This window comes from Rhinolophus sinicus, linkage group LG07, assembly GCF_036562045.2.
Source record: "Rhinolophus sinicus isolate RSC01 linkage group LG07, ASM3656204v1, whole genome shotgun sequence".
Classification (NCBI taxonomy): domain Eukaryota; kingdom Metazoa; phylum Chordata; class Mammalia; order Chiroptera; family Rhinolophidae; genus Rhinolophus; species Rhinolophus sinicus.
This window is the reverse complement of record NC_133757.1, coordinates 128,346,928-128,374,561: the sequence shown is the minus strand read 5'-3', so window position 1 is coordinate 128,374,561 and position 27,634 is coordinate 128,346,928. Positions and strand designations below refer to the sequence as shown.

The following is a 27,634-nucleotide window of genomic DNA, read 5'->3' as shown; positions in this document are numbered from 1 at the left end:
AATGGAGAAAGGCCAAGTACACTCCTTCCCAGCGCTCAGGGTCAGCGCACCGTCTAACGTCACATGACTGTTCTCCTTTCCCTCCTGTTTATGTTCTTGGCAGTTACCAGTATTTCAAAAGGCAGCTCTTAGATGGAGTCTGTGTTTTCTGTTCTGATCAGTAAACTGGGTCTTGGGAGTTTTCATTTTGTCCCAATACACATGCCACATGGCACCTGTTTTCCCATCTGGTGACGCTGGCATGAGAGTCATGAACCCCAGTTTAAGACTTGTGGTTTCCTGTCACCTGTGCTTGGCCATACCCCCCAGTTTCTAGATTTTTTTGAAGCCAGACTTGAAACACTGAGAAATAAGCTGGGGCACCTGCGGGTGTGTCCTGGGTGCCACGGCCTCAGGGGGCTGAGCCGGCCCTGCTGCTGCCCGCTACACTCTCCTCACCACCAAACCCCCACATTCCCGCTTCTCATTTACTAGCAATCCTCAAACTGAAAGTAAATCTTTGGTTTTCTCCTTTTGCATAGCAACAGGAAGAGTCCTGAGGAGCAGGGATCAAATTTTTCTGTTCACCCCAGAGCTCAACACAGAGTCTGGCCTACACCATATCCAGTTGCTGGATAAAAACAGAAGCAAAAAGCAAGTTGTCTTTCTGTTGGCTTATCTGTCACCGCGTGTCCTTCGTATGTCACCTTCCATCTTTTGAAATCACAGCTTAGTGACAAAGAAGAACAAATCACTGCGGACACATTTCACACTTGTACATTTTATTTAGTTAAATCAGCCATTATACACATTGCAGCTATGTATTGTTAGTGTTGTGTTTTCTCCATTAACTAATACATGCCCTCATAGATATATTCAATTAGTGGCATCACCATGGGAACAGATGCTGACTCATCAACTGAAATCCACTTCTTCTCACAGTATTCAAGTTTCTCAATTACACAGCAAAAATCAGAACCAAAAAAAGGTGAATAACCATTATGTTGTTACACAGACAGCATCTGCACTGCAAACCACACGACAGAAATGCATTTCTTGAGCTCCAGTGAAGGTCTGACGAGAAGACCATGGTGTGTCTCGGAGAGTTCCGCCACGGGCCTCTCATTTTGGCTGCCAAAGAATGTTTACTTCCTATCGAACCACCCAGAAGGGCGAGCATGAGGCTTGGAGACCTGGCTTGTGGGGCCTCTCCCTCCTGGGACATTCTCTCTTGGCAACGCTACCTGAAATGACGAAGTGGCATTGTGTGTCACACTGGTTTGTGACATTCGGAGCAATGAGTCATTTTTGCACAACAGGAAAAGACCAGCTAGAATTGGAAACTGTTGCATCTGGGAGGACAGACTCCGGTGTTTGTTTTGAATTTCATCTTCATCGAATATACTTTCCTTTAACAAATAACTGATCCAAAATGTATACTGTTTATATGAATATATTTGTGACTATATGTGTTAAATGCTACACAGCTTCAACCACTAGAGGAGTGAGGAACAGGACGTGGAAATCGCTCAGATGACTGACATCCCTTCTTTGAAATCAACACACAGGAAAGTGTGCAAATACACTTAAGGGTCTTCAAGGGAGCCTAGAATTCAAATAAATAAACCAAAAATTTTAACCAAAACCAAATTTTTAAGGATTTCTCAACCTAGTCTGCAAGCTAAAGACAGACCTCGCTTGCTCGCTGAAAAGTGAGAAGTGCTTGCTTGGGGTGAAGAGAATGAAAACCATCAATGTGACCAGAAGAAGGTTCTGACTGCGGCTTAGGGTTTTAAATGCTACATGCGGGTATCAGCGAAGACAATAAACCCGGAGAAAGGGGAGGAGACCGCCCCACCCGGTGAGGGACTCTGCCCTCCGAGTCCTGGGCGAGCCTGCTGCCGATGCGCTGTCCCCAGTGCAGTGGCCTGAAGGAAGGGTGGCCAGTAAGACAGCGTGGTTGGAAGCAGCCGTGAAAGTCAGTCACTACAGCAGTCGCCGCTTTCTGCAACGCCCTGACAATACGTCCCACCATGAAGGACCCCGCGTGCTAGGAGGCCACCGGCCGTGGCTGCTAGCACCTGAATACCTCACTGCTCCTGGCCTCTGCTCCCTTCCGCCGCCTTCAGCCTGGCTGCCGTCACAGGTGACAGCAGGGCACCAGCACGGGCTCAGTTTGGGTGGGTCCCTGGGGCCACCACCCCATCCGTAAGTAGGAGTCATGGCTACGTGGTAGGTTTGAAGTGCTTCTTCTGAGTAGAAGTGTATTGTCATTCGCTTGTGTGAGCAGTATCTTACCGAACCACTGTGCAGCTATGTCTGCAGGCCTTTCCCCACGGGGCCCAGTGTGGATGTGGCCGGCAGTGGCTGGAGTCCTAACGTGTTCACTGACCATTTCAGCTATGTACACTGGCATGGGCGTCCCTTCGAGGGACCCCTTACGTCGTCATTGGAAGAGGTCTGCAGCGAGGGCGTCCTGGTAGGCGGGCTCCCTGGAGCCCGTGCGGGAGCAGGAACAATGGAGGGGCCAGTTCCCAGGGCAGCACACACCCCACGAAGTCGTGGGGACGGCACCCCACCCGGGAGGAGGGATACGATCTTTGGTCACAAATCAGCTTACAGTTAAAGAGGGTGGACAACTAACCAAATGCAGCCAGAAGTGTTTGCTAAAAGTGGAAGCGTCCGGCACCCACTGGGCCCCTGAGGTCCCTCTGCAGACAAAGGGGGTGCACACAAGGGGGCCCTGCGGTAAGGACGGGTGGCCCGCACTCGGCCTCCGGCTACATGTCGCCCTCACAGAAATGCCGCAGGAGGCGCCGGAGGTCGTGCCGGAGGTCGTCCTGCCCCAGGGCTTCTGGCACGTCCTCCAGCTGCTCCAAGGACACGCGTGTCCCGTGCTGGTCCTTCACCACAGCCCTCTTCCGTGTGCTGGCTTTACTCATCGTCGTCCTGGAGGGAGGCACACAAGACAGTCAGGCTCCTCTTCCCAGCGTACAGGGACCACACGTGGCTCCTGTCTGATCATGGGTACGGCTTTCAAAGAGCTGGGCTCGTCCTGGAACCCTGATTCCACGTGGACTTACTACCGGCCCAGGGTCGTAGTTTTAATTGAATTAGCACCCCCGGCTTCCGGCTTCATGCTCAGTCACCTCCCACTCACTCCCCAGTGTTCCGAGAGCTTTCTCTAAACTGGGGTATTAGTCTGTCAACACGGAGGAAGGTGGCCGAGAAGGAGGTCTGGGCCACCTCTGAAGCTTGGCCTGGAGACGGTGAGGAAGGGACAGGCCAAGGGGGGGACACCTGACAGCCCTGCCGGCCCCTCGGAGCCCCATGCACGCTACCCGTCTCACATCTCCTGCTGCCCTCCGGGCCCCCTCAGCAGACTGCTGATGATCTGGAAAAGGGGCTAAGATGGCTTTGCTCTATTCTGTTCCTGTCTCCTGACTTGAAAACGATGACAGGTGATTAGTTCACTCTCAGTTCTTCTCACTGCCTACTTGTCAATTACAAATCTCCATGCCACAAACATGCAGTGAGCGAGCTTTGTGTGCCAGATCCTATAACCACCATCAAGGAAACTGCATCACAGAGAATTTAAGCCATGCTCCAGATGGAAAATCCCACCATGAGTAAGCCATGAGGCTGGGAGTCTAAGGTCCCAGCATCGGGTCCATGCAGGCACATGCCAGGCCGTGAGGACACGGTCCATTTCTGCAGCGTCACCCAGCACTGTCCTCAGGGAGCCCAACGGTCCCCAGTGGTGGCCTGCTCTGGGCTACGTCCTCACGCACCCTCTGCAATTGTGAGGCTCACCCTGAGTTTTAAATGGTTTGTTTTGGCCAAAACGCTGCCAGGTCTCCTCTGGATGCCTCGTCTCCTTCCTCTCTGTGGCCTCTTGGCCCCCTTTCCTGCACTACTACGCAAACTGTCGTATGTATGTTCCTCTCGGTCAAAAGATCAAATTTGGTTCCGATGGCTGGAATCAGATCCTGGGTTTCTAACTATTCAGCATTCTAATTTATTTTTTCTCCAAAAAGGGAACTATCTGACTCTTTCTGCCAAGAGCTAGTAGGGGCCTCGATGGCTTTGGCCTTGGGGCTAAGCTTCCATGACAGCACCCTCGCTGGAGGTGTGTGTCCACATATGTGATGAATGTGTGACGAATATATGTGTGTGTCACTCGGCGATGGGACTTCCTCCTCTGTGTCCTGGGAGCAGGGGACACGCTGAACACCTCCTCAAGGGACAGGGCACAGCCATGTGTATCCCGGTAGGGTCTCTAATCAAGCAGCTGTGGGGCTGCGTTGGTTTTCCACATCCCTGGCCTCAAATTTACTCGCCAGAATTGAGAATTTCGGAGCCCCCGTCTCCAACTTTGTTCCACTAGAAGGTCCAGTGATGCTGGGCTGAGCGTGGTGACCTGAGTGATCGCACAGGAGACTCAACAGCTCAGAGTACAAGCGCTCCACCCTCCACTCAGGGAGCGGCTACAAATCTGTGAACAACTGTGTCAGAGTCACAGCGGCTGTTCGTTATCGTATCATTGGAGGGCGACCCCGTGACAGAAGTTTTAATTTCACTGTCCTACGTATGATGTGCTACAAGCTAAGCATAGCTTTGCAGAGCACATTCAGTGACAGTCCTCTTCGAGTGAAAAGCACAACAGTAATTTCAATTTCCACTGGGTCTTCTGGCTGCCAGGCTGGAGCTCTGTATTGGTCCTCACAGTGCTGCCAGAGGCCCAGGGAGAAGGGGAACAGCCCGAGGCACGGTGCCCAGGTTTGCGGGTCTCAGTGACGGGGACGGGGCAGCCGGGGGAGCTACACACAGGCCCCGTCCCCTGCGCACAGGCAGGCTGCCTCCTGCTTTCAGACACGTTCTGACTTACAAAAGCCCCTGGTTTCAGCATCACGGGGCATATCCAGGCTCACACTCACATTATGGCACATTCACGCAGAGGCATGAAACAGCTTGAAGGGAAACAACGGCGTGTGCCACTAAAGAAACGATTTACTGAGACTGAGCTGGAGGTAGCAGGCACAAGACTCAATCGTGAGCAGCTGACTAGATCTCTCTTCCTATGCTCTCCAAATATGTCACCAGAGGGCACCCAGCTGGCTGGCCTCAACAGAACTGGTGACTTACTGAACCCCAGGGGGTGACGGTGGGCACAGGTGCCCACTCGCAGCGTGACATGCTGACACATCTGCCACCTGACAAAAGTCTTGGGGCGGAGGGTTGGGCAGTTGCCCAAGGGGCTTTAGTGTGTGTCCAGGGGCTCCATTTTTCTTTCTTAAAGTTGGAAAGCTTTTTAAGGTGTTAGTTGACACAATCCATGCTAATGCAAACCTTTTAATTACTGATCCATCCTCTTTCAGGATTTCATTCTCTACTAAAGTGGGAAAGTGCACTTTCATGTGGCTACCTGTGTAACTCAGAGCCTGAAGCGAGAGAGAAGAAACAAGACAACCCATCATCCGCCGTGAGCTTGAACACAATCTGCTGCTTGGCGTAACTGATCGTCAGCATGAAAGATACTGGAAAGGAGGGACCGTTCTCAGGAGCAGATCTAAGCACTGGGTTTTACTTAGATCTGCCCCATCTGTGAAGGACTTGGTTCTATACTTTACAGAGACTGCAAACCAACACCCGTACTGTTGACTTTTGATTTCCTCCTCACCTCACCCCTCTGACTTATAGTGGAAACTCCGACGACAAATGCAATGAGCAGAGGCAAACATGGGTAGCAAACAACTCAGATAATTCACCCTCTGATTGTCCAAGCTCATTGGTTCCCAACATGGGAAGAACTAAGAGCATTTGAATCAGGTATGCTTTTACTCTCCCAGCGCATTCTTATATAAGCAACCTCAATGCACATATGGGTGTGGAGGGGGCACGAAGGGAACATCTGCCTCCATAGTGTTTCAGTAGGAGAAGCGTTTCGGGTGTCTTTGCACACACCCACCATCCCTTGTCCAAACCCTTGGGGCGACATGTGTTTCAGAATTCAGATTACTTTTTTTTTTGGACTTTAGAAAAGTAATAGGATGTAAATACTGTATATTCTACTATCCCTGGTGGGATAGGCACAGAATCCTGCAATCACATCCATTAATACATCAACAGCAAAACATATAAATATTTGCTCTAGGTAGGATAAAAAGACATGTCGTTATAGCTCCATGTCACTTCACAGTAAGTTTTATTGCCAAATTAGCTTGATACTAACTTTTCGTTAGTAAAATTGGGCTTGGTTTTCAGAATTTTTGGATTTTGTGAATCATAGTAAGGGTTTGTGGATCTGTGACTGTAGACCCATTTACTAGAAATCAGAACTTAATTATAAATGCTCCTTTTATTTATGGAATAAAATATACCTGAGTTCTCTTTACTGCCTATCACTAGAAATACCTGAGAATATTAGCCAACAAAGATACCCTGCTATGTCTTTCTTTCTTCCCCTTCCTCACTAAGAGAGCAAGCACGCCAGGGTCTTTTAAGCAAGATGTCTGATGGCGCCAGGCTCCTGATTGTGACTCAGCTGAAGTGCAGCTGCTCATCTAGATTCTGAAAAGCTCCCACGGAGACACTGACGAGTGCCAGGGCTGAGGACGTACTACTTCACCAAACAACTTATTCAAGCAGGAATATCCTCTCTGGAAGTATTCTGCATCTTTCCGTGAGTACATACATGGAGAAACACAATGGTAACACACATTCTTTTTAAACACAACGCAAACATCAAATACACAGACAAGGTGAAGATGGTCTCATACCTCTTCAAAGTCGTCTTTGGCTGAAGGAAGGTCAGTGGCTAAAGCAGAGTCGCCCAGATGCTTCTCCATCCTCTCTCCATGGACCACTGTTGTTTTAATAACTTTGCTGACTCGACGGCCTTCCACTGGCTCAGCCTGAAATTGTGAGGTACCGCCCGGGACGCTGGGCTCAGACAACGTCACCTGATGAAGGAAGGACACACAGTGCAGATCTCACTGCCAAATGGAACAACGGAAAATTGTTCTATGTAAAGACACACACACACTACAATGTTATAGACTGGCCTTCCAGAAAACAGTATTTTGAAAAAGAGAAGCAGGAAAAAAACCTACAATTAATTGATAAAGTCTGTGTAATGGTTCTCTCTACACAGTCCAAACAAATACTTAAGCACTTCAACAAAAATCTGGCAGGAAGTTTCGTAAGACACTGCTCAGTGCGATGCAGACATGCCACCTGCGGATGAACGCTCCTTTCCCGGCTAAACAGTTTTGATATCATGAAGATGAAATGAACCCCAAAGGAGGAACTCTCGAAGATATGAGCACACTGGCAAGCACACATCACAATGAAATTTTGAGGATGCAAGGAAGCTAAATGGTGAGAATATTTCAACTTATGTGTCCAAGAGAGTCAACACGTCCCTCAAAGAGGGATGTAAAAGAGAAAGAACCCTGTGAATGAAGGAGTTTCTAGATCCTGATCAGCGGCTGTGAAATGCAGAGGCCGGAAAGTGGAGCATCTACGGACATTCCCGCAGAAGGCCCTTGGGCTGGCCGCACTGGTCTTGCCATGCACGTGCACAGGGAGGCAGGAGCACTTCAGCACACACGGGGACGCAGGAGCATTTCCACGTGTGCATCGGGACACTTGAGCACTTCCGCGCGCATCGGGACACTCGAGCACTTCCGCGCGCACATCGGGACACAGAAGCACTTCCGCGTGCACGGGGTCACTCAAGCACTTCCCGCGCACACAGGACATGTTCATGTCACTCTGCTCGCCAGCAAGTGGGAGTCTAGTGTTTTTGGATTTCTGCTGCAGTCAACTACGTATGAGTTCGATGGAAAATAGAAACAAAAAGGACTGGACAAAGCCAATGAGTATGACAGTTACACATCTCACTGATGGTTACTTTACAATTTCACAAAATCAGGAAGAAAGAATGTGCAACTCAGAGCAGACTGCCACATCCCCGCACACCGTGTGTGTCCTCTGAGCACCATGTCACCTCCGTAAGTCAGTGTAGGAGCAGCGCATGGCCTCACCTCTGACTGCTCAGTATCACTCTTCAGGACAACGCGCTTTATGACTCGGGAGTAGCCGTCCCCGTCCTCGATGCTGACGGGTTCCTGGGGCAGTCCCTGCATCGTGACCTCTTCCTTCTCAGTGCCGTCGGGGGACAGGTACCGCCTAATGATTTTTCTGGTGACCTGGAAGACATTGATTCATGCGTCCTGTTTCTGAGTCATGGGACCAGGCCCTGATGAATTTAGGCTGCTCTAAAAGCAGCCTTTGGGGACACGTGGGCCAGTACCTTCTTCACCACGGTGTGTCCGTGCTCGTCCACGTACTTCTCTTCCGTGACTGTTTCCGGGGGCATGTCAGGCACATCGTCCCCCTGAGGAATTGAGAGAAAGAGTCAGTCCGGCCTGGTGTGGTGGCATCTGAGGCCCGGCCTCCACACGGGTGTGTGACGTGAGCGGTGCCAGACCATGAAAGCATACTGAGTGCCACGCCGTTAGGTGGTAGGTTAAAGAGAACAAGAAGGCAGGTTGTCACATGCTTAGGAGGAGGTGACCAAAGTTAGCTAAAACTCAGGCAGACACACAAGAACAGGCCACAGGTGAAGGGTGGAACAGCAGGGAAAACTCTGCTCTGGCTGTGGCCCTGAGGAGCCACAGGCGCCATCAGGCACTTTTCTTTACAACGTCACTTAGGAGAGTTAAGGGTCAGCTTTCAGGAGGCCATGCACTGCCAAGGAGCATGCCAGGCCTCACTGCCCCAGGGCAGTCACTAGCTTTACGGGGACACACTGTCCCGCACGTGCGGTACCTGGATAATGACCCTCCGGCGGACAACCCTGGTGGTTACCATGGCCTCCTCCTCTGAGCTGGCCTCCAGTTCCCCTAACTCCTCTGTTATCTCCTGGAAGCATGGAAGCAGGTTTGTTTGTTATGCTAGGGGATGTCTTGCTACTGGCTTCTGCCCTGTACCTCACACTGGTCTCTGGCAGTGTCTTTCACTGGAAAAGCCAGCAGGGGTGACAACTGCATGCCAGTCTCAAACTTCAATGAGAATACAGCTTTTTGTTCAATGAATGAAAAAATTCTGAGAGCTGTCGAGACTGTCAGAAGTCAGTGGCTTGTCCACACTGCTCCTGAGAATGAGCCCACGGGCCCACTGACTCTCGGGCTTTGGCTCTGAGTGGCTGACCCGCAGGAACAGCAGTGTGTTCTGCTTATAGCAGAACCTCCTGCAGCAAGCCCGAGCATCCCACGGCGGGACCCAGCCAGAAGTGCGTCTCCCTGGCCTCAGGGAGACTACCCTGAAGAGTGTCATTCATTCTGCAGAGGCTGGGAGGCAGACAGCAGCGCAAGTTTATGGATATGGCCCAAAGCTCTAGGTGACATTAGAACTTTATATTAGAACTTAAGTCGTGGAGTCACTCTTTCCTAGTGGAATGTTGTTTTTTAAAAAACTAAATTTTTCAACATACTTTAAAGTACGCCTTATATTTCTACATTCTTTTCTGCTAAAGGAAAACACAAATTCTAAACCAAACTGTACTTTAAATACACTCAGGAATCTGCTGCCTAGAAATAGGGTCAGCAAGAAAAGTGATGGGAACTGGGTCCTCACGTCAGGGGCCTGAGACATACGGGTCAGAAGAGCAAGCAGCAGCAAGATGGCTGGGCGCTCACCACGCGTGAGGGCAAGGCCTGAACACAGACTGTGGGGCACAGAGTGACTTATCACAACTGACTTATATGCACAGAACAAATTAAATATATCAATTATCAAGGTCATTTTTTCAAGTCCATACTTAATCATTAGCTTATGGATTCTTAGCCTAAATTTGGTAACTTTTAATCCCAGACAGTGTCTATTTTTACTGGAATTGATTGAAACCAAGAACTTGAGAGATGAGTAATTCCGTGCAAAGGCAAACGTGAAATAAAAATCCATTCATGGGATGAATTTATTGTTGAAGACAATTGCCAAAATCGGGAAAGGTTCTTACCTGCCGGGAGCGCTCCTAATTCTAGTCATGATTTTAGGTGAATCATGCTAACAGTGTCTGCTCACACTGAACCAAAACAAACGCAGGACTTAAGCCCAAAGATACGTTGTGTTACCTTTTTCCCCTAAAAGTTTTAATTCTTTTATCTAACTCATTCTTTCCTGCTAAGACAGATAAATATTAATGCTTCAAAAACATTTTGACATACAGACTGCTTTTGAATTCTAATAGGAAAAATAATACCAACTTTAACTTAAATTAAGTTTAATTCAAACAGATTCTCACACTTGTTGCGTGAGAAAATCACCCAGGGAGTTACTGAAAATGCAGACTCCTTCCCACCCCTCCCCCAGACTCAGGAGTTCGGGGGAGCAGTCCCCCCCCCCCCCCCCCAGTTAGTGCTGAGGCTTTGAACCATTCAGACCACATTCTCGGAATAAATTATTTAAATGAATTGCTCACGACAGCCTCCAGCCCTCTCTATAGTGTCAAAGAGCACTTAATGACAAGGGACTGGGCTGCACCTCATGCTGCTGACACTTAGAACCAGGAGTAAGTTTACGCAGAATGTCCTTTTTCTAAGTCATTCTTAAAACACACAGGAGGAGACTGAATTTGGAAACAACCCTTGTGCTGCTGACAAGGTGCCCCTCCCATGCGCCTCCCACCGGCGCCCCGCTCTCACTGTGAAAGCCAAATGGGGTACTGCTCGCCCCATGTCCATTTTTCTTAGCAATGGTTTCCAGGGATAAAGTTAGGGCTTGTGGTCAAGTAGCTAGAATTGGAACTGTGTATCATTGTTTTCTAGATTTACTGGTTTCCAGATTTTAAAAAGCACTGGGGAGTTCAAGTGGCCAGGGTTAATTTATTTGGCCAAACTTTTGTTGTGCAGTGAAAAAGTAAGCCATCAGAGAAATGGAGAATGAAGACGGCTGGCAGCCGTTCCATGTGGGCAAGGAACGGAGAACTTCTTACCTTTTGAAATGCTGCATCCTCATCGAATCTTTCGAAGACCGGTGGCTGGTCATCAGCCGACTCCACGATCACGAGGCTGGTTTTCCGAGGAGAAGCCCCCTGCCTGTGTTCCGGGGGCTCCTCGGGTTCTTGTACGATGGGAGGGTCTCCCCGTTCACTCGCTGTCCGCGGCTGGAGGTAGGGCCTGTCCTCTTCAGGAGGGGTCCTCACTTCCTCAGGGGTCTGGCTGGGAGAGCCAGGTGCTGCCATCGCCTTCTGAGTGTCGCACACGTCTGTCTTTGGGGTTGTCACACTGAAAGGGAAAAGTCATATCACACCACGGAGGATCCCCCCACCGAAGCAAGGGAAATGCGTCTTCCCAGTCCATGAAAGTCAAATAGGTTTTGTAAATTTGACCAAGAAATGAAATTGAAGTAAAAATCGTAGGTAAAATGTAGGCTAGAGTTACAGTTCATTGCTCTAGCGCTGGCTGGGAAACATAAAAATTATCAGCTTTACAGATAAAAATGAACCTCACATGTATCATCGTGACCCAATCTCTACAAAGTGTATCAATTATAATTCTATTTTTCCTCTGATAACTCAAGGTGATCCTGAAGGATTGCGGAGGTTTGCAAAACAAAGACCTGTCACTAACAAAGCTTTTGAAGCAAGAATCACAACTTAGCAAAATGTTTAAAAAGCAAATATAATCCCCACATGAATACAGTTATCATGTTTATAAACACAGAAGATTCTTATTCTACTAGGAAGCCACTGCGTGGCAGAAACAAGTGCTGACACTGACACTTTTTATGCTAACAGTGTGCAGTTACTCCCGGGCAGTCTTTACAATCTCAACTTCTAAATAAAAAAGTTCTCTGCCTTTTCTGCTCGTTTTTACAATGTATTGCAATTTTCTGTCACTCTGTAGTATTCAATGCCCGGAGCGCCTCTCTGACAGCTCCCCTTTGCTTCCCGACTTTTCCTTCGTCCTCCGCATTTCCTCTTCCTGACGCCCTCACCTAAAATCTGAAGGTGGATGGGTAGCTCAGTGGGAGAAGGGACCATTCATTACCCACTTCTCCTGCTCAAGTCCAGTGACCCCAACACGAATCTCACTGAAGGACAAAGGAAATGCCGGGAGGCAGTCTCCTGACACTGTTCCCAGATTTCTGGGCTGGGGACGCACCTGCCGTTCTCATGATGGGTTTTGTCTTTCTAGACACAAGTGCATTTGAACAAGTCTCTCTCCTTTGCATCCAAGAAGCCAGACCCAAGTTCTGAGCTGATGATGCTGAGGACCGGCCGTGCTCCCACGCCAAGCCAGCCCACCTCATTGGGGTAATCTGTGTCAGTCTTCTGCGTCTGTTTTATAAACTGTTAGGTACCCGAGCTTCGCTGCCGAGGCCCGAGGGCTGCTTCCCCTGCGCCCTCTGCAGACACTCTGAACCCACCAATGGGCATGAACCAACAGGCACGAACCCACCAGTGGGCACGAACCCACCAGCGGGCACGAACCCACCAGCGGGCACGAACCCACCAGCAGGCATGAACCCACCAACGGGCATGAACCCACCAGCAGGCATGAACCCACCAGTGGGCATGAACCCACCAACGGGCATGAACCCACCAGCAGGCATGAACCCACCAGTGGGCATGAACCCACCAACGGGCATGAACCCACCAACGGGCATGAACCCACCAGCGGGCACGAACCCACCAGTGGGCATGCTTCAGAAGTGTCAGAGGAGGGACGTGCGGCCACCTTACAAGGAACACTGTGTGGTCTGCACGAAATTTTGGTGTAGACAGTGCTTTCACAGGCACGTCCCGGACCTCTGACCCTGTGAGATGACTGAGTGCATGTTTACAGATGTGAAATGGAGGCTCCGAGGCCCTGGGCCTTGCCCACGGCTACAGGCCTGGAAGTTGGTCCAAGCGGGTCTGTGCCGCAGGCCACCGTCACAACCACGCCTCAAGTATCCGGCTTTTCTCTGGAGCGTGGCCTGTCACTGGGGGCCACCAGCAAGGCCCAGGCCCATTTCGGCCTGTGTGCGGCTGGCCCGGCGGCGGCTGCGTGTGACCGCGTACCCCCGACACTCACAAGTGCTCCTGCTGACGCTCCTCCCACAGCTCCTCCGATGGCTCTTCCAGCGGGGTCCCCGAGAGACCGTGCCGCACCTGTTCCTGGCCGTGGTGGGCAGCGAGCGGGGCCGCTGAGCTGTCCCCATCGGCTCTGGGGACGCAGTCTTGAAGAGTGGAATGACCCACGGAGAGGTCTTCGTCAGACACAATGGGGGGGTGGCTGTGGGACCGGCTGTCCTCCACGGGCTCGGGCCGGGCGCCACAAAGCTCCTCGGGAAGCACTGAGAAGCCTGCAGACAGCAAGGCGAGCGCAGGGTGAACGGACGCCCACCGTGTCAGAGGCACGTATCTTTGCCCCTGCCTGCCCCACACTGTGATAGCCCCACGATTACAAAGCTGAAGACACACTGTCTGCCTCCGAGACAGTGTGGGTCACCCAGGCCAACAGGCGGGTGAGAGTGCAGATAGGCCATGCTGGGCCAGGTGCTCCCAGCTCAGGCTAGAGAGCTAGGCAAGAGCACAGGGGGGAACCTAGTGATAAGGAGCCATCAATGGCGACAGCTGCGGCACAAGGTCTTAGGTAAGAGTTAACAGTAACAGTCTGCACACTTCCTGTGTGTCAGGCACTGTTCCAGGAGCTCCGCTTGTGTTAACATATGACACAGCTCTGAGGTCACATGCTTGTGCCAGGCTAAGGACTTTCACACACTTGTGCAGGGCACTGAGGGGCCACTAAAAGGTGCGTGGCAGACGTGGCTGACCTTCGCCTACTCATTCATTCCCTCACAGACATACTGAGTGACACTGACCCCCGTGTACAGGTGCTGTGTACGTCTGCATGCAAAGCAGTGGATGACACAGGACAGCTTCTCACTGAACTGGCATCCCTACAACCATGACCTATGCAAACTCCAGGAGGAAAGGAAACCAGGCTGGAGGCCTTGTGTAGACACACTGGTCTGCACAGTCTCCCCTGGGAAGGGCTATCTGAGGAGATGCCCAAATAAAGGGAGAGAAAAGGAAGCTGATGGGCCACGGGAGAGCCCGCCAGAGTGGACGGAACAGAACGTGCTGGAGCCATGACCCTGAGGAGGGCGGGTGCCCAAGGATGCACGAAAGAGGAGAGACGGGAGACGGGACAGCTCAGAGGCTCTTGCAGAAAGTAACACACGCCACCCTGTAAATCTGTGATAAGTCAGAAGCTACAGAAGAGGAAGAACAGCCACTAAGAAAGGAAGACGAAACCAGAGGAGAAGGCGTCATCGGAAATGAGTGAAGATAAATTTGAGTGGGGATTTTTTGTGTCAAATGTCACTAAGGGGTAAAGAAAGATGAACGCCGGGAACTAGTCACTGCGTTTGCCATGAGGAAACAACAGGCGAATTTTGCAAGACTGTTTCTGTCCCACACTGAGGACAAGAGCCTGACTGGAGTGGATGCCAGAGACAGTTCTAGAGAGAATGGCAGGACAGTTAGGCTGTTCCATTGATGAGGCTTCCTATAAATGGATGCAGAGGACAGAGCAGCAGACCGGGGCTGAAAGGAGGGGTTTGCTTAGCTTTGTTTCTAAAGATGGGGCTAGTGAGGCACGATTGGTCCTGGGGCCTGGCCTGGCTGCAGGAGACACCGTGGACAACCGCAGGGGTGCCGCTGCTCCAGATAAAAGGGACGAGACCTCGTAACAGATGCTGGTTTTAGCGAAGCGAGGACACCTCAGGCAGGAGAAAGGTGGGCATCAGCACGGAGTGCGCTCTGGTCGCGGGTCCTGTGCATGTGGGCTTTTGCTCGTGACTACTCCTGGCTTCTAAGAAACATGCAGTTGGAATAAATAAGGGAAGAGAAATGCTGGAGGCTGAAAGGAGAAGAGAGTGAGCATGGAAGTGAAAGAATGAATCAGACTCTGCAGGGCTGAGTGGGTGGGAGGGCCAGTGGCCCGAGGACCCAGTGGGTGTGAAGCCTGGTTCATCCAGACAAAGCAAGAGTACGTGTACTGCTTCTTCACATCAGACGTCGGAAGTGGCCGCACCACGGCTGTGGCCCAGAAGTGGAGGAAACGACGCACGGAGCAGAAGTGCCATCAAGGAATGCGGGGATGGAACCAGTGGGCACTGGGACTGACTGTGTCCCCTGAAAATTCCCATGTTGAAACCTTATCCCAAGGTGATGGCCTAGGAGGCAGGCCTTTGGGAGGTGGTGAGGTGATGAGGGTGCAGCCCTGGTGATGGAATCAGTACCTCACAGGAGAGGAAAATGTGTGGTCACCAGAGACAGTCCACCCTCTAAGGAAAGGAAGACGGCAAGTCTATTTGCCTGAATTAACCATACACATGCACACGCTCTCACACACACACACACACACACACACACACACATACATACTCACACTCATGCACACACACCCATACTCACACACATACACACACAGGCACACATACACCCATACTTACACACACACACTCACATGCACACACATGCACACACTCACACCCAGTCACACATTCACACGCTCACATACATACACGCACAGTAACTCACTCTCTCACACACACATATACACACGCACATGCACACTCACACCCATACACACACTCACCTTCACTGTCATCCAGTGCCACAGTCGGTCCCATTTCCACCGAGCTGTGACTCGTGTGCTCCTGCACAGGCTCCGTGCTTGTCTCCATGAGATGCACAATGTCCATCCGATTGATCTTGGTGAGACAGTCAGTGAGACTAACATCTGCGACATCAGAGAAACAGCATTTACTGCACGTGAGGGACTCCTTTAAAATCGCTCATTTAGTGGCCTTAGTAACATTTTGATATTTGTACAGGAAATAACTAAAGCCCAAGTAAGGTTTTTGTGAAAACAAGCATGCCAACAAGAGATGCACAAAAAGGTGATGCAGCAAGGGCTGGTGCCCTGATAGCAGACCTGCCAGGGCCCCCAGTCAAATCTGAATCCAGGCAGGGGACCCAGGCGGCTGCAGTCTAAGTACATCCCACACATTGCATGGGGGGTACTTTTACTAAAAAAGCATTTGCTGACCGTCCAAAACTTAAGTGTAGCGGGGCCCTCTGTTTTGACTAGCTCCACTGGGCAGTCCCACCTGGAGGAATGCGGGACAAGCAGAGGTGGCCGTGAACCCCAAGTCACTGAGGAAGGTCTGCGGGTAGGGCCTCTGAGCCGCCCCGAAGGGAGTGGGAAACTGCCCAGTGGAGGGGCTGAGTCACTCCCCACTTTATCTGATGTGCTCAGATGGTCCTATACAAAGCATCACACGGGATATCGGCTTGACAGTTTCCCATTGGAGTTATTTAGGAGAGAAGGAAACAGGAGCTGAAGGAACAACGACCATTAAAGTACTGTCAGTATCCAAAAACTTCAGGGTTCGGACAGCACGCCTGTTAGCGGCCAGCGCGACTGTCACTTCCCACTGGTTAATGCTGTTCGCAGATGCACTGTGGGAACTTTCACGTGATGCACAAGTCGGCTTGTTCGCACGCGCTCACACTGGCCCTTCAGCTTGGTGCATCTGTGACGTTACTAAGTTTGCGCGAGGGTTGCCGGCCGCGCCTCCGCCCGCGGCAGCCCCGCCCACCCGTCGCCCCGCCCACCCGTCGCCCCGCCCACCTGTCGCGTGCTTGCCATCCCGTTCCAGCCAGTACTTGAGCAGTGCATGACTCTGGTCTTGCAGAGAGTTGGGGTTCTCGATGCGGATCTGATGGATCTGCTCCTCAGTGAAATCCAGTTCCCGTGCTAACTCTGGGAGAGAAGACAGGCAGTGAGCGCACCGACCCCACCCACCGCGCAGTCACTGGCCTTGCTGTACTCCGTGGACTAGAAGCGACTCGACTCCCACGTGCCTTTGTCCTCCCAGCACTAGTTGCAGACTTTTCCGTAAAACTGAGTATAGAATCGATCACTATCATAGTGGAAATGGTGATAAAATACGTTAATCCCCAAACGTGGAAGAGACCATATGCACTGGTTTATACTCTTAACCAAGATAATGGAAGACAAATGGCTGAAAACAGGAGAAACAGACCGCTTCTCACTTTCCATCATCATTAGGTGATGTTTGAAGAACTACAGATTCTGTTTCGGGACACATGGAGAAATACTGCTTGTGGCTATATTGTGGTGGTTGACTAAATTCCTTCCTTTGATTTGATATCATATGAATAAGGGCTAGGAAGCATTAACTGACTTATGAAAGAAGCCACAAAATTTTCCTTTAAAGTCTACCACTGACATTCTTTGTGGATGCTTATACATGGTGGTGGTGGGGTGTGTGTGTGTAAGTGTGTGTAAATGCGTGTCCTCTTTGGAGTGCAATTTGCCAATATCTTTCAAAATTAAAAATATACATATACTTTACTCAGCAATTCTACTTCAAGGAATATGCGCTACAGATATACTCACAAAAATACACCGTTGCACAAGTATATTTATTGCCATTAGTAGGACAGACCCTAAATATCCATCAACAAAGGCCTTTGATAAAATTTTGGTACCTTCACACAGCAGAATTACATAGCCATTTAAAAGAATGAGACAGATATGTCTAGTGATGGAATATGAAGTAAAATTTTGCTTATGTTCCAGTAACAGGCACAGATGTGAGCACTGCATATTTTTCCTGAATCCATGAGAAAATAGTAGCAGTTACCTTTCAGGTGAGATGTAGGTGAGAGACTTACTTTTCATCCTCCTACCACTCTGTATGGCGGTAGGCTCTGAATTTTTAACAAGTATACAGAGATGACATTTACTATATATGTATACATACATAATTAAGAAACAAAGGAAGCAATTCTTTCATAAGTCAACAGGGATGTTTTGCTGTCTTTCCTTCCCCTAAATTCTTCAATTAAGTCAATTTGATTAATTTCTAAAGAAAATGGCTCTTCTTCCTACTTCCATTTATTCTACATTATCGGTTATCTCTGTTAAGGGTATTTTTTGGACTCCTAGTCATCACCAAATCTCTCAGAAACTGAAAGGAGATGAGAATTAAATATACACTATTTGTTTCAATAAAGTAGTCACAAGTGATATAAAAGGAAGTCAGACTAGAAAAAGAAAGAAGGCCAGAGACTGACAATCTTGCTTTAATATGTTAAGTCACAGGAAAGGTGACAGGGTATACAAACCATGATTTGTAAGTAAACCACACTGATTTTAGAATTCACTCTTCCTTAATAAATTATTTAACGTATACTACAATTTCTACTCTTAAACATGCCTGTTTCTCAGAAAATGAGTGCAACGTCTCATTCATATGTATTTCGGCTTTAATCCAGAGCAGATTTTAGCGCTGGTCATGGTGAAGACACCGGAAATAAGGTATCTGGAATAAGAGTCCCTGGTTAAAGCTCAAAGTGCATTTTATGACACTAGCTCCTAACACTGCTTTTCAAACACACAATCTCCCCAAAGTTGAGGTGTCCGCAGCTCCCGAGACAGGGCAGCACGGGCTGTGGTCCCCGTAGACTCTCCCAGTCTAGCCTTCCATTATTCCACATTCCAGAGACAATGAATGGTCTGCCCTGGTTCACAGGCTGAGGTAACAAGAGCCTGGATTTTGTAGTCTGCAGTTCATTACGCTTTTCACTGTTCTTCCTCAAGGAAAGAAAAAAGACCTGTCTCATTGTTAGTGACACTTGGCTGATGCAACTATGTCATTAAAACCAAGCAGGTTTTGTTGACAAAGTAGGTCACACTTATTTTACCTGTCCAGCTGAAGCCGAGGTGATCGGCGATATATGCCAGTCTTTCCTCGATCCGTTCCTGCTCATCCTGTTGATCTACAGAAGGTCAAAAACAGAATGGCCAAAGATTGTCTATGACCAGAGAGGACCCCAGTGCTGGTCATCCACAGAAAGGAGGTCACTTGTCCAAATATCTGATAATAGCACAATTTAGCTATTATGTTTTAAGTCATATTAAACGGTGTGTTTGCCTGACTTCTGGAATGGAATGGGGAAGAAATCTAACAGAAATCATAAAAACCATCTGCTTCCATATCTCTTTAATCAAGACTAAGTCAATGACATAATTATATCAGTTGCCGATTTCTAGTAATTCTAGGGATTTCCTTTTAAAATATCTGAGAGAATACTGCCCACCAGAAAATAATCATCTTGGTCACCAAACACCAGAAAAACCATAAACGGGATGCAGAAGTGGAGTAATCAGTTAGGGCTTCCTGTCACTGCCCATGGCAGCAGCATCCCTTCCAGGTGATGTCTGGAAAACAATCACACCCAAGAGTCACATGAGACCTGGACAGGGGGTGGACAGACCATACCGGGTTTTTTCAGTATGGTCAGAAACAACACTTGCCTCGGTCCTGGTAACCTGGACGGGGGGAGGATGAGTGAGTGTGAGTGTATGTGTGTGCATGTGAGTGTGTGTGCGTGTGCGTGAGTGTACGTGTGTGCATGTGTGCGTGCGTGTGTGTGTGCGTGTGTATGTCCATGTGAGTGTGTGTGCGTGTGTGTGTGTGCGCACACGCAATGCACTCTACTAGGATGTACGTGTGTCTTCGGGGCAAAGTTTGTCTACTTACTACCAAGTAAGCTAATATATTACTTACACAAGTATAATTTTCCCATTTTTTTTTAACCCCCATTAATTGATAGGCAGCATTTCAGAGCATGGATTGCGACATTTTTATATGCAAATTTAAGAATAGTCTTAATTGTAGAGATAGTGGAAGATCAGAGGCTACTTCTCAAACCATCTACGGTTTCCTTTTTTATAATTCACAGCCATCATCCCCTCACAGCCAACTTAAATCATGCAAAGTTTGAGTGTTGTTGTCTGCTGTATCTAATCCGAGTGCCTTCCCCCTTCATCACCCACATCAGCGAAAAGCACATCTGACCTGTGCTTGCTCGCTTAAAGGGTTTACCAACAGTATCTGAAGCCCAGCCTTTCGGAATCAGAAACAGATCCACAGAATTGGAATTTCACAATATGTGAAATCTTCTGGAGTAAGTGGCTTCCTAATGATTACAAAATTAAGCGTAAATTTAATTTTCAGGTACACAAAGAAGAAAAAGCAACAAATCCTCCTAATGTGAAACAAAACCCAATATATTCATGTGCAAAAGCACAAGTGCTGGATTTGAGGGTGAGCCTGGCACTGCAGGACAACAAAACCCAAAGCTGGCATGGCCTCCCGTGCAGCGGCTGGCGGAGGCAAGGTCGCCAGTGCCTGTGATGTTCGTGTCTCCACAGCAGGGTCATTGCTCAGTCTTGAGATCGTTTTCATGGACAGGAGCACAGAGAAAGACACAACACACAGGGCTTACACGAACACAGTAGCCACGACAGGGAGCTTCCAGAAAATGGACACAAACCACCACAGAAAGCAGACACACGAGAATACGGCATCAGGTTGTGACATGCGAGGCCCGGGGAGTCCCAGTGGTGGCAGTACCTTCAGCAGGGTCACGGCCACTGTCATCGGGGATGCGCTCAATCAGAGTCTCAATGGACTCGTCCCAAATGGGCCTTGTGTCAAAGATGTCCTCGGAGACCGACTGCTCGGCCTCCGGAGGTGGCAGGTTTTCAATTACGGAAACTTCCAGGGCACTGCTACTTTCGTCATCTGACACTGACTCCTGCCCCCTTTCTGCCTGTGTCAGCCTATCCACTAACTTGGACGCCTCATCACTAATCTCCTCGAAGAACTCCAGGGAACTCCTATAAAGGTCAGAGAAATGCTCCTTCCGTTCCTTTGTGGGGCTCACAGCGCCCCTGCAGGATGGCGGGGGGCTTCTGGTCTTCACTGGCAGCCGGGAGGGGAAGGGCTTTGGTCTGGGGGTGCCTCCTTCTGGCTCTGGCTCGAGCTGTCCCGTCCCACCGCTGCCTTCGGCCTCTGTCTCTGCACAGCTTCTGGTTTTCAGTGGACATTTGGCCTTCGAATCCCCGGGGCTGGCATCAGATTCAGATTTGCTTCTGCTGTCAGCCACTCTGCCCGGCGTGTCCTGCCCCTGGGGAGCCCCCGTCTTCTGCAGAGGCGAGGCCAGAGGCCAGGGCTGCAGCTCGGCTCTTTGGACAGGTGCTTTCACGGGGATCTTAGACTTTGGTTTTGTTTCCTCCTCTTTACTGTCCTCATCCAGGCCGGGTAGAAACTCTTCAGGCAGGGACCTCTTGTCCCCCGTATCTAGGGGTGCTGGGGTCAGAGTGGGTGTGGGCCTTACAGGGATCTTGGACTTGCTTTCAGCAGAAGGCACACTGTCCATGGGTGCTGTGGGGATTTCAATGACTGACTTCTGTTCCTCTGGGGAAGAGTCAGGAGACTCATCATCCCGAACTGAATATACGGACCTGGTGACGGTGCAAAAGTCTAACGGAGCATGGCCGGCCGGTACATGGCAGCCGGGGCCAGCTGCATGCTTCTCTCCATGCAGTGGAGGCGCGTCCGCCCTCTGCATGGCGGGGAGGTCCGCGGTCCCCGGGGATGTAGCTTCTGGCACTGCTGTGTCAGCGGAGGCTGGCATTCCCTCTGCTTCCTCACTCAGGTCGTCAGGGAGCAAGTCAGCTTCATCAGCCACTGTTTCCTTTGATTCGGAAAGTGCCAGTGACTCAGCTGATGTCTCCAGCTGGGGGGGCTCAGTGATGGTACCCCCTCCTTTCATGTCCTCAGAGGCAGTCTCTTCTCCAGATTCTTGCCCAATTTGGAAAAAGTGAAAACTTTCATCTGCGTAGGACCTTTTGGTCATATCGATGGCACCACTGCGGGTCATCTCAAACAGTTTTCCTTCCTGAAAGAGAAACGGATTCTGTTCACTGGTGGGGGTCCCCTCCTCAGTTGGGGTTCGAGCAGGAGTGGTGTCCGGGGTGGTGCCTTGGGACTGTCTGTCGACCATCAAAGCAAAGATTTTCTGCTCCTCCTGCCCCACGCGAGCTGCAAAGGCGGCATCATCCTCACGCATCTCGCTCCAGGGATCACAGTCCACTTCGGTCGTTGTGACGATGACGCTACTGGTTTGCTCACCAACTGCCAACACACTTGGCACAGCAGGCTCCCCGGATGAGGGGCTGCTCTCGGACCGCCTTTCCCACAACAGACTTTCTCGCCCAGCTTCCAGTCCCATTCTCTGGTCCTCGGAGACAAGCTCTGGACTTGAGACAGTTCCACTGGAGGGCCTTGCCACTACTGTGTCCTTGACAGACAGCACGATGGTCCCGGGACACACTTCGGAAGAGTGAAAGCTCACGTGTCTTGCAGCTGTGTGGGTTTGGCTTTCTTCACAAGAGAAAAAGGATTGGGAAGGAACATTTTCATATGGGCTTATGACCTGAGGGTCACAGACGTCTTCGGCCTCAGCTGGGTCAGACAGTGGGACGCCCATGGACACACCATCGGTCTGAGGACTGACTGAGGAGTCTGGAGTGGCACAGTCCTCCGGGAAGCTCTCGGGAGCCTGCTCAGGTTGTGTGGCCTCCACTGCTGTCGTAGAGGACGTGCAGATTACGTCTTCATCGAATTCTTTTCCTTCAGATGCCAGACGAGGCACAGAGGACAAGGGTGGGGAGCCTTTGCTGGGGCAATCGATGTATGTAGACTGCACTCCAGAAGCACCACGCTCTTCCCCTTTTGTGTCCCCCTCGTGGGCATCTTGCAGAGCTAACGTCTCCCTGGGGGTAACTAGCTCCTTAGTGATGGCAACAGCCGTGGAACCCTGGAGCCCTGAAGAGACGGGCATGGCTGAGCTGCTCGGATGCTCCGCCTCACAACCATGGCCGTCACAGAGGTCTGGCTGACCAGCACCTGTGTTCAGGCCATCATAGGACGCATCTGGGCCACCGGTGGGAACGGCAGGACTGTCTTCAGGTAAAGGAGATTCACAATCTTTTCCTTCTTCCGATTTATCCGATCCCTCCTGAGTGTCCTCCTTCATCTTGAAAGTGTAGTGTTTGGATGCAACCGGCTGGAATTGTCCTTCTTCAGGACTGGAACTGGAGTCCCTGCCTGATGGCAGTGGGGAGGGAGGCTGCACGCGGATGACTGGCTCTGGGAGGAGGCCCGAGGCGGCACCTCTGCTCAGCTGGGTCAGCTCGGGCTCACTCTCTGAGGAGGAAGACGCCTTCCTGCTGTCGGCCATGCTGGCCGTGGGGCCACTGCCGCCGTCCTCAGCACGCTCCATACTTTCCGGCTCGTGCACGTCTGCCGAACACTCCGCATCAGGGTCAGAGGATGAAGACTCTCCTTGCTTGGGTTCTTTTCTGTAGTCCCTTTTCTGCTTTGCTTCTTGTTCCAGTTCATCAAATGTTTTGATTTTGGTTACCATTTTAAACATTTCCTCTTCAGGTGTGAACCGCTTTCTCTCCCCATTTTCTGAGTCATCGTCCTCGGCACATTCGTGAATCACAGGCGGTTTGGGGGTGCTCGTATCAGAGGCTTTGGGTGTGACCTCATAGCTAATTTCTTCAGAGCTGGGCGTGTCGGGAGAAAGGGGGCTCTTCCCCGAGCTCTCCACGAGCGACGTCTGCTCAAGGCTGTCATCCTCAGCGCTGCCGTCTGGGTCTCGGAGCAGCCGGGACCGCATGGAGGCCACCTCCGTAAAGGGTTCCACTTTGGCAACGGCTGCGGGAAGAGCAAAGGGACCTGGGACAATGCCAGCCTTCATCTTTGGTTCCACGGGGCTGCTTTCAAGAGAGTCCCGGCAGGGGGACTCTTTCAGAGGGCTGGGCTCCAGGGAGTCCGGGGTTTTGTGTGACGAGTTGTCCTCTAGCACCGGGCTGGCCTCCAGGGAGTCTCTGTGGCTCACGGCCAGGGACTCGTCAGCGCCTGGGCTGAGGACCTCAGCATCAGGGCGACGGAGGGCGAGCTCGAGCCCCGGGGGGCTGCGGGGGGCTGCCTGTGGCTGGGACTCGGCTCCGGGGCTGGTCTTCCTGGGAGCCTCGGGCGGTGAGGGCTCGGAGCTAGTGGGTCCCTGGGCTTCAGAATCAGTCTGTGTCTTGTGGGTGGAACTACCACGAGCTGGTGGACTCCCGTCACAGGACGCAACCTCCGTCAGTCCTGTGGGTGATTCTTTGGCTGAGGACACAGAACGACTGCCGAGGCCATCACCTTCTGGTTTGGGGTCTGTGTCTCTGGAAGGGTCTGGGGTGGCCTCCCTGGGATCACACATGGCCTGGGGCTCTGCACCCTTGGTGGTGGCCGTACCTGGCTCGTCAGCAGCACCGGGAATGTCTTTGGTTGAGGGGTGTCCTTCTGAACGAATTTCCGCTGGTGTTTCTAACATGGTGGCACCTTTTGTTTCCTCAATTTGTTCCTGGTTTCTCTTTGGTGAGAAAGAAAGGCTTTCTGGGCTTGTCTCAGGGGTCTCCGCCAGGCCCTCATGCTTGTAGCTTTCTTCTGAACTGATCTGAGGGGTCCCTTCCATCAGGCTGCCACATGGAGATCCTGCCACCCCTTCGTGCCTCAGGCTCTCACAGCTGCCAGCCAGGGCCCCGCTGTGCAAGGACAGAGCTGGGCGGCCCTCCTCCGTGTCATCCAGGGGAAACACCGTGGTGCAGGGACTGGTGAGCACCTGGTCCAGTAGCAGCTGTACCATTGCCGTGTCCTCAGTCTGGCGGAACTGCTGGTATCTGTCATTGTCCTCCAGCTCCTGCTTGATGACCTCAGAGAAGTCGGTAGAGTCCCTTCTGTCAGGGCTGATCTGCAGCCCCACGTCTCCCTCGGGGACAGGTGTCTGAGGGCTGGGCGCTGCCTCCTCATCTCCAGCTGTGTCTCCACTCTGTCGCCTGCCTGAGGGACCACGGGCTCCTATCCCCAGGGATCCCTGGCCTCGTCTGATTGTCTGGCTGTCCGCTTTCTGTGTTTCTTTCTGGCTTGGGACCTGCCCCTTGTCTCTCCCTGCCCGGACTTGGCTCTTTGCTTGTGGCTGCTTTGGTTTTGCTGATTTGTGCTCGAAGAGGCCAGTCTTGTGTTTAGATGGGTCCTGGCCTGACTGGAAAGCCTTCATCAACTCCCGAACAGACATTGTCTCCTCGATTCTTTCTGTTTTTGAGGTGGGGGATACAGGTGGGTGCTTTTCTGTTTTTCCAGAAGGTGACACCAAAAGGCGCTTCTCGGTTTTCCCAGAGGTTGACACAGGTGGGTGTTTTTCCATTCTCCCAGCAGGTGATACAGGCAGGCGTTTTTCTGTTCTCCCAGGGGGTACAGGTGGGGGTTTCTCAGTCCTTCCCCAGGGTGACACCGGTGGCCGTTTGTCTGTTTTACCTGAGGGTGACACGGGGGACTGTTTCTCAGTTTTACTTGACGAGGATGCAGGGGAGTATCTCTCAGTTTTTGCTGAGGGTGACACAGGTGGGCGTTTGTCTGTTTTGCCTGAGGGTGACACAGGGGAGTGTCTCTCAGTTTTACCTGGTGGAGTCGCTGGAGGGTGCCTTTCAGATTTTGCAGAGGAGGAAAGAGGAGAGTGCCTTTCTGCTTTGGGGGAGGGGGATGCCAGCACCTGCCTCTCTGACTTCACAGGGGGGGACACTGCGGGGCGTGGCCTGTGGCTTGTCCTCCTGGGCGTTTCCTCTTTGCCTTTGACCCTGACAGGCAGCTTGCTGCGACCTTTCTGCTCCTCCTCCACTTGTTTCTGGAGGGCCTTCACTTTGTCCTTAATAGAACCAATGGGGGTTTCTTCTATCAACGGCGACGTGGCCTTTCCGGTGGGGAGAGGCTCGGGGCCTAACCCCGGGTCATCTTCCAAGGACTCCTCGGAACTGCATTTTTTCAGTTCAGTTTTTCCTGTGCTAGCTTGGAGACTTGGCTCGTTCTGTCTCAGCTTTTCTTTTAGTTTCCTCCTCACTGGCTTCTTCACTCCCAGGCCTGATTTCTGCTGTTTCTGCGTTGTCGGCGTGTCGTCTGCGGGGCCGTCCTTGCACTCGCTTTCCAGGCTCCCGCCCACAGCCAGGGCCCGGTGTTCGTCCCCAGCCGCGGCGGGTGGCTCGTCCTCTGCACGCACCTGTCCGTGCGCAGTACCTGTGGCGCGGGGCGACCCGGGGCCCTCCACAGGGGCGCTCTGCTGGGCCTGCCGCACGTCCTCGGCGCTGACCATCACCCAATCCTCCTCCTCCAGCTCCCTGTCTGGCGGGGACCCAGGCCCACCCCTCAGGATTTCGTTCACTCGCTCCAGGTCCTCTTTGACGCTCTCAACGATCTCGAAGGGCTCGCCGGGCTCATCCTCGCCGGCCCTGGCCAGCCCCTTGGCCGTGAGGGGTCCTGCCCGGTCAGATGCGTCTGTGGTCAAGAGGGCGGTCATCTTGATCAGATCCTGCTTCATCTCGGAAACATCCGAGAGCAAGTCCGGGCTCGCCAGGACAGGGGCGTCATCAGCCAGGTGACTTTTCAGGACAGACGTTTCTGTAGATTCTGTCTCATCATCTTTGACGTGAATGAGAAACATTGAAAGTAAAATGGAAATCAAAAAAGATATTGGCAAATGTAATCAGGACCCAAACGATACAGTGTCTTTTCCTGTCGTGGTGGAAGGGACAACAAAATGGGCTGGGATGGCGGATCCATAGGGTCTCAGGATACAAAAGCAAAGCAAGGCTAACGGAAAAAAAACTGAAAAGGAAAAATGAGCAGGAAATAACTTGCTTAATTTTCTCACTTGTAGCACATCCACACATACAACAAAGCTCTAACGAATAGTCAGGACACACACACGTACACACACACACATCACAAAGCAAAACACAGATCAGACAGTGGAATTACACAGAGGTATCTCAAGATTGTTCAGATGTTACAGATCAATGTTGAAAGAAAAATAAACATGGAAAAAAAGGAAAAAGCATTAGAAATTGCAGAAAGTTCATTTCCTCCAGGAGAAAGCCAGTAAGTAGCAAACTCAGAATAACTTCTCATGATGCTATGCATTTTTAATCATATAAAAATCTGGATGTCAGTACATTTACTTCTGCCAGTGTACGAGTGTGGGCCATCTGTCTGCCTCGGCTGCAAACCGGCATTTCCTCTAAGGGAAACGGACACCTCACAATGAAACAAACGGTCTCGTGCTACGTAAGAGGCGCTAAGAGGCGCGGTCCACTCCCTGGAGCGACCTCCTTGTGTGGACACATAGTGGACAGACCAAGCAGGGAAATAAAGGAAAGAAAAACAAAAACCATAGTGATGAAACGTATGTGTGAATCCAAAGTGAAAATGTGATGCGTGGCAACCCAAGTCAGAGACAGTCACACGGACACACGCACGGTTCCGTAAGCCAAGTTATTTCCATGCAAAGCAAAGGGGGGAGTGAAAGGAGGAGACGGGCTTGCCGAAACGCTTGGGCAGGAGGGGGAACAGACCGGCGTGGAAGCGAAACGTTACTGTGGTGAAGCGTTTTTGTCCCTGCAAGTCCGCGCACACAAGTCAGGGCGGCGTCAGCGGGCGCCCGACCCAAGGCCAAGAGCGAACTCAGACTCACAGACTCTGGAAAAGACCGTGGGAAACAGGCCCTCCAACAGCGGCCCCTCTGGACGACTTTCTATACCTAGACGGGTACCACATAACGACTATCTTTAAACTAGAAGAAAACCAAACCTGAGTCTACATTTGAAAATTG

At 51.1% G+C, this 27,634-nt stretch overlaps 1 protein-coding gene across 50 annotated transcripts in view; it reads right to left on the bottom strand.

Annotated features, from left to right (window-relative positions):
- Window positions 1-744: 744 nt before the first annotated feature.
- The window catches only part of ANK2 (ankyrin 2), a 360,143-nt gene continuing 333,253 nt past the window's right edge, over window positions 745-27,634 (bottom strand). For 28 of the 50 annotated variants that reach the window (XM_074338609.1, XM_074338595.1, XM_074338600.1 and 25 more), the window contains 12 exons: window positions 20,494-26,445; window positions 18,779-18,853; window positions 16,677-16,808; window positions 15,639-15,782; window positions 13,065-13,335; window positions 10,979-11,270; window positions 8,815-8,907; window positions 8,297-8,380; window positions 8,028-8,192; window positions 6,759-6,941; window positions 5,329-5,420; window positions 745-2,928 (listed from right to left, as the gene is read on the bottom strand). In XM_074338609.1, the coding sequence (XP_074194710.1) occupies window positions 2,760-2,928; window positions 5,329-5,420; window positions 6,759-6,941; window positions 8,028-8,192; window positions 8,297-8,380; window positions 8,815-8,907; window positions 10,979-11,270; window positions 13,065-13,335; window positions 15,639-15,782; window positions 16,677-16,808; window positions 18,779-18,853; window positions 20,494-26,445 (7,652 nt within the window). In that variant the 3' untranslated portion in view covers window positions 745-2,759. The remainder of the gene's footprint in view (window positions 2,929-5,328; window positions 5,421-6,758; window positions 6,942-8,027; window positions 8,193-8,296; window positions 8,381-8,814; window positions 8,908-10,978; window positions 11,271-13,064; window positions 13,336-15,638; window positions 15,783-16,676; window positions 16,809-18,778; window positions 18,854-20,493; window positions 26,446-27,634) is intronic. The other 22 variants (XM_074338618.1, XM_074338624.1, XM_074338616.1 and 19 more) reach the window with 6 other exon arrangements.